General features: G+C 38.7%; 1 protein-coding gene across 1 annotated transcript in view; it reads left to right on the top strand.

Moving 5' to 3' along the window:
• LOC140075741 (uncharacterized) overlaps positions 1–16346 on the top strand; it is a 73107-nt gene that overhangs the window by 5818 nt on the left and 50943 nt on the right. Inside the window, exon 2 of the mRNA XM_072122011.1 lies at positions 15984–16328. Within this exon, the coding sequence (XP_071978112.1) occupies positions 15984–16328 (345 nt within the window). The remainder of the gene's footprint in view (positions 1–15983; positions 16329–16346) is intronic.

Raw genomic sequence — 16346 nt, 5'->3', positions numbered from 1 at the left:
TTTCACTAACATCTGGCTGCTACTGACTTTTCGGACACATCTCTGTAATTCAACTGGAGGACTTTCCCCCTCTTTTTTCTGGCACCCAGCCTTTAGTCCTATTGTTATGTACTAACACTTCTGAAATGACATCTCTATAGTGCTGTGTGGAGTCACTTTTGCCCTGTTGGGGGGTATAATGCGAGGCGGCCTCCTCTTATGTTACCCCAGTAAACTAATACTAAGTTTGTTAATATCGGGCAATTATTGCATTATTACTGTGTATCTCTCTTTCTCTATTATTCATTTGGGGGTCTTGTGACATTTTCTCTGTATGAAAATGCCTCCAAGAAATGCCGTAAGTCTTGGGGACGGTCTCCTAAGGAAGGGAAGGAGCGCGGTGGAAGTAAAATGAATCCTTCTGGTAAATTAGATAACAGTACCCAATATCCAGTGCTGTTTCCTCGGATTCTACTGATATAGCAGTTCATGGGGGAGAGAGGGAAGAGGAGCCTCCCAACCCAATATGGGTAGAGATTTTGGCGACTGTACAGAAGACTGGGGTGAGAGTTGAGGGGAAGGATAAACAGGTTTCTTCTCTCTCTCCTCTTAAGGGAAGATTTGTCCAAAACCAGGGACAAAGTCTCTAATGTGGCAATCCAGGTTAGGGTTCTGGAGGGGGATAGCAAGAGTTTGAAGAAGGAATTGGGGGGGACTGTCTAAGTCACAGACACTTCTTAGAGATAAAATGACTTGAGGTGGACTAAGAGGAGGCTTTCAGAAACGATGCATAGTGACCAACATCAGCGCTCGTCACCTTCCAGGTATTATCTGCCTGGTTGAGACACATCTTACGCCGGAGACCACCTATTGGCTGGACAGGAAATGGGCATCTTTTGCATCACATGTATGCGGGTCCGCATTCTCCAATGGAGTCTCGGTGCACATCCATAATTAGGTGGATATTAAAAATTTCACCCATTGGTTCGACAAAGGGGGTGGGGTCGATTCATCTTTTTGTCCTGTCTGTTACACAGAGTCCCGTGTATCCTTGCGTTTATTTATGCTCCTCCACCATTTTCCCTTTAAAGTTTTGAATTCACTGATCCAGTTTGTTTCTGATAGGGTCAACACTCCGTTATTGATTTTAGGTGATTTCAATGCAGTTTTGGACCCTTTTTTTGGATAGACGAAACTTGAGAGGTTCCCGGGCCCAAACAAGCAGGGGCACCCTAGGTTGCAGAACTTTTTGTGATGTATGGCGTATTCAGTCATACTGTCATATGTTGTCTAGGATTCATTTATGTTTAGCTAATGATGATTTATACCATATATTTCAAAGATGTCCATACTAGTCTCGGACCACAGTCCACAGACCACAGATTAAACCCTCATTGGCTCTCAATTCTAGAATGCGGAAAAGATATCAAGCTTAATTCAGGAGTTGAATGGGAACATATTATCGGAAGTTGTAATCTGGAGCTGGTATGGGACTCGTTAAAAGCCTATCTACGGGGTATTTTTTTCTCAGAAATATATTGGGGGAAAAAAAGGACACAAAACTTAAGAAGGATCTCGAGCTTAGACAGGAGAAATGGGCAGCCATACCTACGGAATCGCATAGGGATAGTTTCATAGGACAAGAACTGCCTATAACACCGATATGAGGGAAAAGGCTCAACAACAAAAAAAAATACAGGCCAAAATCGAAATATACAGGGGGAAATCCTAGATGGTTTTAGGACTTTTATCAACCTCTTTACAAATCAGAGGCGGACGGACACCCAGTGAAATCAATACTTAGATTCTTTCCCATTTCTGTGTATTCTGAAAAAGGGAAAAAAGAAATAGAGATGGGGTCATATAGACCCAACTCTTTGTTAAATACCGATATAAAGATCTTAGCTAAAATTCTCTCGGCAAGGCTAGAAAAGATGACCTCCGCCATTGTACACCCGGACCAGAATGGTTTTATCCCTGCTAGGAGGACAAGTCTCATTCTCCACAGGATATTTTCGGATATTCAGCTTGGAAAGGGGAGGGGCCGCTCCATCCTGTCTCTAGATGCAGTGAAAGCGTTTGATAGGGTGGAGTGGCGCTATCTTTGGGATGTTCTGGGGAGATTTGGGCTTGGTAATATGTTCATTAGATGGGTAAGGACTATGTATAGCTCCCCTATAGCGCAGATATGCGTAAATGGTCTATACTCAGAACCTTTTCTTCTGCTGAGGGGTACTCCTCTCCCCCTCCTCGACGCCTTATTTGTGGAGCCTTTGGCGATAACGATTCAAGAGACATGGGGGAGCGGGGGATAGAGGGATAAGATATCCCTGTACACAGATGATATCCTGTTGACAATTCAGGATACAGGTAAAATTATAGCGGATGTAATTAGCTTGATAAATGGCTTTGGATTTTTTGGCTTGGTTTTTTGGCTTTGGATTTTTCTTCTGGTTAAGGATTAACTGGGAAACATCTATGTTGCTCCCCCTTGATGATGATGGACAGGGGATGGGTTCAGAAATTCTGGTTATTAAAAAAGTTGACTCTTACAAATACTTAGGGATAGGAATATAAGCAGATCCGGGGCAATTTGCCATATTTAAATATAGTTCCTCTTATTGGTAGGATCAGAAAGAACATTGCGGGTTGGCTGAAGATACCCCTCTCTAGATCAGACAGAGTAGGGATCGTCAAGATGATATTACTCCCTCAACTTTTATATCCATTGTCTGTGTCCCCGACTTGGCTTCCTCATAAATTGTTCAGAATATTGGAGGTGATCTGATTTGGGGAAAGAGGTGTGCAAGGATTAGTATGCCCTCCATGTGCTGCCTTCCGGAAGCAGGGGGCTTAGGGTTCCCATACCTTTCTGGATACTTTCTTGCCGCGCAGATGGCCTTTTTAGCCACCAGAAGGAATTGTAGTGCCTTTGATAACTTATTGCCCTTAGCCAGGGTAACAGGGATTCTATGTTTTCTCTTTCGGAGACTGGGGAGTTAACCGTAATCAATATAGAAGTATTCACAAGGCAGGGCTGTTAGATAGATGTCGGGATTCATATAAGAAAATAATGAGTATTCGGGGGATTTTTTGGTTTACACCGATTTGGGATAATTTACACTTTAGGGAATTTAGATCCATTCCGGATAGTGGGTATTGGACTCAAAAAGGGGCAAGATTTTTTCACAGATACTTAGAAACTTTCACTTATGTGATTTTGAAGAGTTTATAACTCTTTTTAGGGGATTTGACTCACCTTGGTTCCCTTTTCATACAGATTCCGGTACAGAATTTTTGATTAGCAATTTAGTATGTAACAAGGTTCTTTTCTATATAGACAGATAATTCTGGGATTCACCAAAAATGGCAGGAACTGGGTGTAGAGTTGTCTTCTCTATCTTGGAACCACCGAATGGTGCAATTTAATTTTGTCCAAAAAAAGACCGCAACCAATGCATTCACCAAAAGCTGTTTGCTTGATGCACGCAGCCCAGGGTCCCAGTGTGCAGCATCCACAGTCCAAGACAAAAAAGAGAGAAGGCCACAGCACACCACACAACGAAAAAAGGTTCAACCCCCATTCATGCTTGGCAAAGATTCATGGTGAATCGAGACGTTGCAGTTTTTTCTGTGCCTGTGTGAATGGGGGTTTAACCTTTTTTCGGCGTGTTGGGTGCTGTGGCTTTCTCTCTTTTTTGCAATTTAATTTTGTGCACCAGCTATATTATTCCCCCGACTGGCTATTCATGATGAGACTGGAGGAGACCTATCTTATCGAAGAGAAATGATAATGGGCAAACGTAACAAGTATCTGGAAAAATGGAGAAAGTTATGGATGGTTGGACAGGCTGAATTCCAAGAGTTATGAGGTTTTTTTTTTCTCTCTCTCCTCCTCTCTTGTGGGGTGGGATTTTTGGGTTTGGGGGGTGGGAGTGGGGGGGATTGGTTATAGTCGACATGATTCTTTTGGAGTGGATTGTCTATTTTTGTATTGATGGATATTTGAAGAAAAGATTTGATGTATTGATGTGTTTCTTCTACAGTAGTTATACCTTCATCTGTCCCATAGATGGAGTTACAGCATCCACACTTTCCAAACTTCTTCTCATGACAGTCATGCAGGGCAACTTATTCTGTGAGCTGTGTCTTTACATATGATTCATACTGACGCTTCCCTTCTCCTTGTATATGGATGTATTAAAGGAAATCTACCATTTGATTTGATGCATGATGAACCAAACATACCTTGAGAATGCTGTAGCTACACTGATTCAGAAACATATCTTGGTTAGTCCCAGAGTGGTTTTGCTGATAAAACAATTATAAAATGATGATAATGAAGCTCTGCAGCTTCTATGGCTGCCTCAGCAGCTTCTTCTAGCACATTAGTTATTCACTGCAGGAGAGGATGATGTAATCCCTGGGATGTTCCTGAAGGCAGAATAATCAGTTGCTGCACCATCCACCAGCTGCTGTGTATGAGTGATCCAGCTCATGTTGATTAGTCATGTCTTGACTAAGCTCCATGTGTAATGACAAGCTCTGTGTGTAATGTGTTTCTGTAGACTGCCAGCCTGACCCAGCTTTCCCAAGGTCCTGAATGTTATAATTGTTTTTTCAGCAATACCATTCAGCTCAGGGATTAACCAAGATATGATCCTGCATGAGTGTAGCTACAGCATTCTCAAGGTAGGTTTGCTTCCAGGGGCGTAACTACAGCCGTAGCAGACGTAGCAGTTGCTACGGGGCCCGGCAGGGTCATGGGCCCGTACTCGGCTGTGTGTCCCGGGCTCCTCTTGGCTGTAGTTACGCCCCTGTAATGGGCAGCGCTCCGGTACTGAGATACAGGGCTGGATTTAGGGGCGGGCACCAGCCTTCTGCTCCGTGTAGCCTGCACGGAGGATCCTGCTATCAGAAGGGAGAGAGGGAGGGGAGGAGACTGCCTGCAGCCAATCCCTGCTCTGCATGTCAGCAGCGCGGGAGACTCAACTTGAGAGATGTCAGCACCTGAAGAAGCAGCAGCAGCCACAGCAGCCTCCTCCATAGCAGCCAGGAATCATCCAGAGATAAGTCCTCCCTTCCCCCAGGATCTCCTCACACTCTGCCTTAACCCCTTAGTGTCCTGTGTGCAGGAGCAGCTAAGAAGCTCCTGAGTGTCCCTTACAGACCCCCTCTGCATCATCCCCTCATATCTTCCCCCACCACTGAAATTCTACAGTAATATGATGTTCTGCAGCAGCTGTTGTGGAGCAGTCAGTAATAAATGTGGAGCAGTCAGTAATAAATGTGATACAGTCAATAATAAATGTGACGCAGTTAGTAATAAATGTGATACAGTCAGTAATAAATGTGACGCAGTCAGTAATAAATGTGATACAGTCAGTAATAAATGTGATGCGGTCAGTAATAAATGTGATACAGTCAGTAATAAATGTGACACAGTCAGTAATAAATGTGGAGCAGTCAGTAATAAATGTGACGCAGTCAGTAATAAATGTGATACAGTCAGTAATAAATGTGATGCGGTCAGTAATAAATGTGATACAGTCAGTAATAAATGTGGAGCAGTCAGTAATAAATGTGATACAGTCAATAATAAATGTGACGCAGTTAGTAATAAATGTGATACAGTCAGTAATAAATGTGACGCAGTCAGTAATAAATGTGATACAGTCAGTAATAAATGTGATGCGGTCAGTAATAAATGTGATACAGTCAGTAATAAATGTGACACAGTCAGTAATAAATGTGGAGCAGTCAGTAATAAATGTGACGCAGTCAGTAATAAATGTGATACAGTCAGTAATAAATGTGATGCGGTCAGTAATAAATGTGATACAGTCAGTAATAAATGTGGAGCAGTCAGTAATAAATGTGATGCAGTCAGTAATAAATGTGACACAGTCAGTAATAAATGTGACGCAGTTAGTAATAAATGTGATACAGTCAGTAATAAATGTGATGCAGTCGGTAATAAATGTGGTGCAGTCAGTAATAAATGTGATGTAGTCAGTAATAAATGTAGTAATAAATGTGATGCAGTCAGTAATAAATGTGATGCAGTCAGTAATAAATGTGATACAGTCAGTAATAAATGTGGAGCAGTCAGTAATAAATGTGGTGCAGTCAGTAATAAATGTGATACAGTCAGTAATAAATGTGGAGCAGTCGGTAATAAATGTGACGCAGTCAGTAATAAATGTGGAGCAGTCGGTAATAAATGTGGTGCAGTCAGTAATAAATGTGATGCAGTCAGTAATAAATGTGGAGCAGTCAGTAATAAATGTGATGTAGTCAGTAATAAATGTGGTGCAGTCAGTAATAAATGTGGAGCAGTCAGTAATAAATGTGATGTAGTCAGTAATAAATGTGGTGCAGTCAGTAATAAATGTGGAGCAGTCAGTAATAAATGTGATGTAGTCAGTAATAAATGTGGTGCAGTCAGTAATAAATGTGGAGCAGTCAGTAATAAATGTGATGTAGTCAGTAATAAATGTGGAGCAGTCAGTAATAAATGTGGTGCAGTCAGTAATAAATGTGGTGGCAGTCAGTAATAAATGTGATGTAGTCAGTAATAAATGTGGAGCAGTCAGTAATAAATGTGATGCAGTCAGTAATAAATGTGGAGCAGTCAGTAATAAATGTGGAGCAGTCAGTAATAAATGTGATGTAGTCAGTAATAAATGTGGTGCAGTCAGTAATAAATGTGGAGCAGTCAGTAATAAATGTGATGTAGTCAGTAATAAATGTGGAGCAGTCAGTAATAAATGTGGTGCAGTCAGTAATAAATGTGGTGGCAGTCAGTAATAAATGTGATGTAGTCAGTAATAAATGTGGAGCAGTCAGTAATAAATGTGATGCAGTCAGTAATAAATGTGGAGCAGTCAGTAATAAATGTGGAGCAGTCAGTAATAAATGTGATGTAGTCAGTAATAAATGTGATACAGTCAGTAATAAATGTGGTGCAGTCAGTAATAAATGTGATGTAGTCAGTAATAAATGTGGAGCAGTCAGTAATAAATGTGATGTAGTCAGTAATAAATGTGGAGCAGTCAGTAATAAATGTGGAGCAGTCAGTAATAAATGTGGAGCAGTCAGTAATAAATGTGATGCAGTCAGTAATAAATGTGATGCAGTCAGTAATAAATGTGATGTAGTCAGTAATAAATGTGACGCAGTCAGTAATAAATGTGGAGCAGTCAGTAATAAATGTGGAGCAGTCAGTAATAAATGTGGAGCAGTCGGTAATAAATGTGGTGCAGTCAGTAATAAATGTGGCGCAGTTAGTAATAAATGTGATACAGTAAGTAATAAATGTGGTGGTAGTCGGTAATAAATGTGATGCAGTCAGTAATAAATGTGGCGCAGTTAGTAATAAATGTGATACAGTAAGTAATAAATGTGGTGGTAGTCAGTAATAAATGTGGTGCAGTCAGTAATAAATGTGACGCAGTCAGTAATAAATGTGATACAGTCAGTAATAAATGTGATGCGGTCAGTAATAAATGTGATACAGTCAGTAATAAATGTGACACAGTCAGTAATAAATGTGACGCAGTTAGTAATAAATGTGATACAGTCAGTAATAAATGTGATGCAGTCGGTAATAAATGTGGTGCAGTCAGTAATAAATGTGATGTAGTCAGTAATAAATGTGGTGGTATTCAGTAATAAATGTAGTAATAAATGTGATGCAGTCAGTAATAAATGTGATGCAGTCAGTAATAAATGTGATACAGTCAGTAATAAATGTGGAGCAGTCAGTAATAAATGTGGTGCAGTCAGTAATAAATGTGATACAGTCAGTAATAAATGTGGAGCAGTCGGTAATAAATGTGACGCAGTCAGTAATAAATGTGGAGCAGTCGGTAATAAATGTGGTGCAGTCAGTAATAAATGTGATGCAGTCAGTAATAAATGTGGAGCAGTCAGTAATAAATGTGATGTAGTCAGTAATAAATGTGGTGCAGTCAGTAATAAATGTGGAGCAGTCAGTAATAAATGTGATGTAGTCAGTAATAAATGTGGTGCAGTCAGTAATAAATGTGGAGCAGTCAGTAATAAATGTGATGTAGTCAGTAATAAATGTGGTGCAGTCAGTAATAAATGTGGAGCAGTCAGTAATAAATGTGATGTAGTCAGTAATAAATGTGGAGCAGTCAGTAATAAATGTGGTGCAGTCAGTAATAAATGTGGTGGCAGTCAGTAATAAATGTGATGTAGTCAGTAATAAATGTGGAGCAGTCAGTAATAAATGTGATGCAGTCAGTAATAAATGTGGAGCAGTCAGTAATAAATGTGGAGCAGTCAGTAATAAATGTGATGTAGTCAGTAATAAATGTGGTGCAGTCAGTAATAAATGTGGAGCAGTCAGTAATAAATGTGATGTAGTCAGTAATAAATGTGGAGCAGTCAGTAATAAATGTGGTGCAGTCAGTAATAAATGTGGTGGCAGTCAGTAATAAATGTGATGTAGTCAGTAATAAATGTGGAGCAGTCAGTAATAAATGTGATGCAGTCAGTAATAAATGTGGAGCAGTCAGTAATAAATGTGGAGCAGTCAGTAATAAATGTGATGTAGTCAGTAATAAATGTGATACAGTCAGTAATAAATGTGGTGCAGTCAGTAATAAATGTGATGTAGTCAGTAATAAATGTGACGCAGTCAGTAATAAATGTGGAGCAGTCAGTAATAAATGTGGTGCAGTCAGTAATAAATGTGATGCAGTCAGTAATAAATGTGGAGCAGTCAGTAATAAATGTGATGCAGTCAGTAATAAATGTGATGCAGTCAGTAATAAATGTGATGTAGTCAGTAATAAATGTGACGCAGTCAGCAATAAATGTGGAGCAGTCAGTAATAAATGTGGAGCAGTCAGTAATAAATGTGGAGCAGTCGGTAATAAATGTGGTGCAGTCGGTAATAAATGTGGTGCAGTCGGTAATAAATGTGGCGCAGTTAGTAATAAATGTGATACAGTCAGTAATAAATGTGGTGGTAGTCAGTAATAAATGTGGTGCAGTCAGTAATAAATGTGACGGAGTCAGTAATAAATGTGACGTAGTCAGTAATAAATGTGACGCAGTCAGTAATAAATGTGGTGCAGTCAGTAATAAATGTGATGTAGTCAGTAATAAATGTGACGGAGTCAGTAATAAATGTGATACAGTCAGTAATAAATGTGGTGCAGTCAGTAATAAATGTGATGCAGTCAGTAATAAATGTGGTGCAGTCAGTAATAAATGTGGAGCAGTCAGTAATAAATGTGATGTAGTCAGTAATAAATGTGGTGCAGTCAGTAATAAATGTGGAGCAGTCAGTAATAAATGTGATGTAGTCAGTAATAAATGTGGTGCAGTCAGTAATAAATGTGGAGCAGTCAGTAATAAATGTGATGTAGTCAGTAATAAATGTGGTGCAGTCAGTAATAAATGTGGAGCAGTCAGTAATAAATGTGATGTAGTCAGTAATAAATGTGGAGCAGTCAGTAATAAATGTGGTGCAGTCAGTAATAAATGTGATGTAGTCAGTAATAAATATGGAGCAGTCAGTAATAAATGTGATGCAGTCAGTAATAAATGTGGAGCAGTCAGTAATAAATGTGGAGCAGTCAGTAATAAATGTGATGTAGTCAGTAATAAATGTGATACAGTCAGTAATAAATGTGGTGCAGTCAGTAATAAATGTGATGTAGTCAGTAATAAATGTGACGCAGTCAGTAATAAATGTGGAGCAGTCAGTAATAAATGTGACGCAGTCGGTAATAAATGTGGTGCAGTCAGTAATAAATGTGATGCAGTCAGTAATAAATGTGGAGCAGTCAGTAATAAATGTGATGCAGTCAGTAATAAATGTGGAGCAGTCAGTAATAAATGTGATGCAGTCAGTAATAAATGTGGTGCAGTCGGTAATAAATGTGGTGCAGTCAGTAATAAATGTGATGCAGTCAGTAATAAATGTGATGTAGTCGGTAATAAATGTGACGCAGTCGGTAATAAATGTGACGCAGTCAGTAATAAATGTGGAGCAGTCAGTAATAAATGTGGTACAGTCAGTAATAAATGTGGTACAGTCAGTAATAAATGTGGTGTAGTCAGTAATAAATGTGATGCAGTCAGTAATAAATGTGGAGCAGTCAGTAATAAATGTGATGCAGTCAGTAATAAATGTGGTGCAGTCAGTAATAAATGTGATACAGTCAGTAATAAATGTGGAGCAGTCGGTAATAAATGTGACGCAGTCAGTAATAAATGTGGAGCAGTCGGTAATAAATGTGGTGCAGTCAGTAATAAATGTGATGCAGTCAGTAATAAATGTGGAGCAGTCAGTAATAAATGTGATGCAGTCAGTAATAAATGTGATGCAGTCAGTAATAAATGTGATGTAGTCAGTAATAAATGTGATGTAGACAGTAATAAATGTGACGCAGTCAGTAATAAATGTGGAGCAGTCAGTAATAAATGTGGAGCAGTCGGTAATAAATGTGGTGCAGTCGGTAATAAATGTGGTGCAGTCAGTAATAAATGTGATGTAGTCAGTAATAAATGTGATGCAGTCAGTAATAAATGTGGAGCAGTCAGTAATAAATGTGATGTAGTCAATAATAAATGTGGTGCAGTCAGTAATAAATGTGATGCAGTCAGTAATAAATGTGGAGCAGTCAGTAATAAATGTGATGTAGTCAGTAATAAATGTGGAGCAGTCAGTAATAAATGTGATGTAGTCAGTAATAAATGTGGAGCAGTCAGTAATAAATGTGGAGCAGTCAGTAATAAATGTGACGCAGTCAGTAATAAATGTGGAGCAGTCAGTAATAAATGTGACGCAGTCAGTAATAAATGTGGAGCAGTCAGTAATAAATGTGATGTAGTCAGTAATAAATGTGGTGCAGTCAGTAATAAATGTGGAGCAGTCAGTAATAAATGTGATGTAGTCAGTAATAAATGTGGAGCAGTCAGTAATAAATGTGGTGCAGTCAGTAATAAATGTGGAGCAGTCAGTAATAAATGTGACGCAGTCGGTAATAAATGTGGTGCAGTCAGTAATAAATGTGATGCAGTCAGTAATAAATGTGGAGCAGTCAGTAATAAATGTGATGCAGTCAGTAATAAATGTGGAGCAGTCAGTAATAAATGTGATGCAGTCAGTAATAAATGTGGTGCAGTCGGTAATAAATGTGGTGCAGTCAGTAATAAATGTGATGCAGTCAGTAATAAATGTGACGCAGTCGGTAATAAATGTGACGCAGTCAGTAATAAATGTGGAGCAGTCAGTAATAAATGTGGTACAGTCAGTAATAAATGTGGTACAGTCAGTAATAAATGTGGTGTAGTCAGTAATAAATGTGATGCAGTCAGTAATAAATGTGGAGCAGTCAGTAAAAAATGTGATGCAGTCAGTAATAAATGTGGTGCAGTCAGTAATAAATGTGATACAGTCAGTAATAAATGTGGAGCAGTCGGTAATAAATGTGACGCAGTCAGTAATAAATGTGGAGCAGTCGGTAATAAATGTGGTGCAGTCAGTAATAAATGTGATGCAGTCAGTAATAAATGTGGAGCAGTCAGTAATAAATGTGATGCAGTCAGTAATAAATGTGATGCAGTCAGTAATAAATGTGATGTAGTCAGTAATAAATGTGATGTAGACAGTAATAAATGTGACGCAGTCAGTAATAAATGTGGAGCAGTCAGTAATAAATGTGGAGCAGTCGGTAATAAATGTGGTGCAGTCAGTAATAAATGTGGTGCAGTCAGTAATAAATGTGATGTAGTCAGTAATAAATGTGATGCAGTCAGTAATAAATGTGGAGCAGTCAGTAATAAATGTGATGTAGTCAATAATAAATGTGGTGCAGTCAGTAATAAATGTGGAGCAGTCAGTAATAAATGTGATGTAGTCAGTAATAAATGTGGAGCAGTCAGTAATAAATGTGATGTAGTCAGTAATAAATGTGGAGCAGTCAGTAATAAATGTGGAGCAGTCAGTAATAAATGTGACGCAGTCAGTAATAAATGTGGAGCAGTCAGTAATAAATGTGGAGCAGTCAGTAATAAATGTGATGCAGTCAGTAATAAATGTGGTGCAGTCAGTAATAAATGTGATACAGTCAGTAATAAATGTGGAGCAGTCGGTAATAAATGTGACGCAGTCAGTAATAAATGTGGAGCAGTCGGTAATAAATGTGGTGCAGTCAGTAATAAATGTGATGCAGTCAGTAATAAATGTGGAGTAGTCAGTAATAAATGTGATGCAGTCAGTAATAAATGTGATGCAGTCAGTAATAAATGTGATGTAGTCAGTAATAAATGTGATGTAGACAGTAATAAATGTGACGCAGTCAGTAATAAATGTGGAGCAGTCAGTAATAAATGTGGCGCAGTCGGTAATAAATGTGGTGCAGTCAGTAATAAATGTGGTGCAGTCAGTAATAAATGTGATGTAGTCAGTAATAAATGTGATGCAGTCAGTAATAAATGTGGAGCAGTCAGTAATAAATGTGATGTAGTCAATAATAAATGTGGTGCAGTCAGTAATAAATGTGGAGCAGTCAGTAATAAATGTGATGTAGTCAGTAATAAATGTGGAGCAGTCAGTAATAAATGTGATGTAGTCAGTAATAAATGTGGAGCAGTCAGTAATAAATGTGGAGCAGTCCGTAATAAATGTGACGCAGTCAGTAATAAATGTGGAGCAGTCAGTAATAAATGTGACGCAGTCAGTAATAAATGTGGAGCAGTCAGTTATAAATGTGATGTAGTCAGTAATAAATGTGGTGCAGTCAGTAATAAATGTGGAGCAGTCAGTAATAAATGTGATGTAGTCAGTAATAAATGTGGAGCAGTCAGTAATAAATGTGGTGCAGTCAGTAATAAATGTGGTGGCAGTCAGTAATAAATGTGATGTAGTCAGTAATAAATGTGGAGCAGTCAGTAATAAATGTGGAGCAGTCAGTAATAAATGTGGAGCAGTCGGTAATAAATGTGGTGCAGTCAGTAATAAATGTGGAGCAGTCAGTAATAAATGTGATGTAGTCAGTAATAAATGTGATACAGTCAGTAATAAATGTGATACAGTCAGTAATAAATGTGATGCAGTCAGTAATAAATGTGAAGCAGTCAGTAATAAATGTGATGCAGTCAGTAATAAATGTGATGCAGTCAGTAATAAATGTGGTGCAGTCAGTAATAAATGTGATGCAGTCAGTAATAAATGTGGAGCAGTCAGTAATAAATGTGGAGCAGTCAGTAATAAATGTGATGTAGTCAGTAATAAATGTGATACAGTCAGTAATAAATGTGGTGCAGTCAGTAATAAATGTGATGTAGTCAGTAATAAATGTGACGCAGTCAGTAATAAATGTGGAGCAGTCAGTAATAAATGTGGAGCAGTCAGTAATAAATGTGACGCAGTCGGTAATAAATGTGGTGCAGTCAGTAATAAATGTGATGCAGTCAGTAATAAATGTGGAGCAGTCAGTAATGAATGTGATGCAGTCAGTAATAAATGTGGAGCAGTCAGTAATAAATGTGATGCAGTCAGTAATAAATGTGGTGCAGTCGGTAATAAATGTGGTGCAGTCAGTAATAAATGTGATGCAGTCAGTAATAAATGTGATGTAGTCGGTAATAAATGTGACGCAGTCGGTAATAAATGTGACGCAGTCAGTAATAAATGTGGAGCAGTCAGTAATAAATGTGGTACAGTCAGTAATAAATGTGGTACAGTCAGTAATAAATGTGGTGTAGTCAGTAATAAATGTGATGCAGTCAGTAATAAATGTGGAGCAGTCAGTAATAAATGTGATGCAGTCAGTAATAAATGTGGAGCAGTCAGTAATAAATGTGATGTAGTCAGTAATAAATGTGGCGCAGTCAGTGATAAATGTGATGCAGTCAGTAATAAATGTGGAGCAGTCAGTAATAAATGTGATGCAGTCAGTAATAAATGTGGAGCAGTCAGTAATAAATGTGATGTAGTCAGTAATAAATGTGATGCAGTCAGTAATAAATGTGATGCAGTCGGTAATAAATGTGGTGCAGTCAGTAATAAATGTGATGCAGTCAGTAATAAATGTGATGCAGTCGGTAATAAATGTGATGTAGTCAGTAATAAATGTGACGCAGTCGGTAATAAATGTGGTGCAGTCAGTAATAAATGTGATGCAGTCAGTAATAAATGTGATGCAGTCGGTAATAAATGTGATGTAGTCAGTAATAAATGTGACGCAGTCGGTAATAAATGTGGTGCAGTCAGTAATAAATGTGATGTAGTCAGTAATCAATGTGGCGCAGTCAGTAATAAATGTGGAGCAGTCAGTAATAAATGTGACGCAGTCAGTAATAAATGTGGTACAGTCAGTAATAAATGTGATACAGTCAGTAATAAATGTGATGTAGTCAGTAATAAATGTGATGCAGTCAGTAATAAATGTGATGCAGTCAGTAATAAATGTGACGCAGTCAGTAATAAATGTGATGCAGTCAGTAATAAATGTGACGCAGTCAGTAATAAATGTGATGCAGTCAGTAATAAATGTGGTGCAGTCAGTAATAAATGTGATGTAGTCGGTAATAAATGTGGTGCAGTCAGTAATAAATGTGATGCAGTCAGTAATAAATGTGGAGCAGTCAGTAATAAATGTGATGCAGTCAGTAATAAATGTGATGCAGTCAGTAATAAATGTGGAGCAGTCAGTAATAAATGTGGTGCAGTCAGTAATAAATGTGATGCAGTCAGTAATAAATGTGGAGCAGTCAGTAATAAATGTGATGCAGTCAGTAATAAATGTGGAGCAGTCAGTAATAAATGTGGTGCAGTCAGTAATAAATGTGATGCAGTCAGTAATAAATGTGATGTAGTCAGTAATAAATGTGATGCAGTCAGTAATAAATGTGGGCAGTCAGTAATAAATGTGATACAGTCAGTAATAAATGTGGTGCAGTCAGTAATAAATGTGATGCAGTTAGTAATAAATGTGATGCAGTCAGTAATAAATGTGATGCAGTCAGTAATAAATGTGATGCAGTCAGTAATAAATATGATGCAGTCAGTAATAAATGTGATACAGTCAGTAATAAATGTGATGCAGTCAGTAATAAATGTGATGCAGTCAGTAATAAATGTGGAGCAGTCAGTAATAAATGTGGTGCAGTCAGTAATAAATGTGATACAGTCAGTAATAAATGTGGCGCAGTCAGTAATAAATGTGGCACAGTCAGTAATAAATGTGGCGCACGTTCAGACTAAGCAGTAACAGCCCCTTTAGGTGACATTATTCTGTCTGAGTTGTGTATAATAATGTTCCGCAAGTGGCAGTTGGATTGTGTATCGGGAGGTTCTGCAGCAGCAGGCTCGTGTATCGGAAGGTTCTGCAGCAGGTGGCGCATGTATTGGAAGGTTCTGCTGCTCCTGTTCCTGCTTCTTAGTGACTTTAGTAAAATGAAGCAAGAAGTCCAGAGATTTAATTCTTACCCTACTTTCTTGCAGCTAATGGCTACTCAGACAAGCAGTGTAAGGGTTAAACCTCCTGACTAATCGGCGATGAGGACACATGGCCCATACACTGGTACTGAGCGGGAGCGGCCATACTGATGGTTCTCACCACTATCAAAGGGTTCCAATATCTTCTTCCATTATGGAGAATAACAGGGACCGGCAGTAAATAGAAGCCCCTCCCCCAGCGCCAGAACTGTTACCATTACTTATAACAGAAAAACATGAGCAGCAACCGGCATTATTATTACAGCTATTAATACAGTAGACGGGGTATAAGGAAACCTTCTGCAGAGCTTCATCTACTGCCAGTGTCTGTTATTACCCTCCATTATAGAAAAAGATAGTGGAAACCCATGTAACACTGAGGACCTATGGTTGGAGGGGGCCCCAGCCAAAAATTTGCTATGGGGCCCACTCATTCCTAGTTACGCCACTGTTTGCTTCATACTGCATCACATCACATGGTAGGCTTCCTTTAAGTCTAAGTTTTACTGTCTTTCAGTGGTGACTTCTTCTGGATCTGCCTTGCAAATTGATGCTCCACTTTTTCAAAAAGCAGAACTGGGAACTAAAGCTGTGATAGCTTGTAAATTCAACGTGGACAAGGCGCCTATAAACCTTCAATACCTGGCAATTCTGTGGGAATTTCAGGGAAAGTCCATTGTGAAGTTTGACAACAAGGGTCTTGATATTCATACAAAGAAGTATATAGATGAAGGCGACATTACAGAGCAGAGCGCGAATTTATACTTCTACAATGCATCTATCAGCGACGCTGGGATCTACAGGTGCACAGTCATCTACACTCCTAATATCGTATTCAAGGAAATCAATTTTACAGTGTATGGTAAGTTTACCTCAGTAT

The sequence above is a fragment of the Engystomops pustulosus genome, chromosome 8 (genome assembly GCF_040894005.1).
Source record: "Engystomops pustulosus chromosome 8, aEngPut4.maternal, whole genome shotgun sequence".
Lineage (NCBI taxonomy): Eukaryota > Metazoa > Chordata > Amphibia > Anura > Leptodactylidae > Engystomops > Engystomops pustulosus.
The sequence above is the reverse complement of the archived record's forward strand: the minus strand, read 5'-3'. Positions and strand labels throughout refer to the sequence as shown.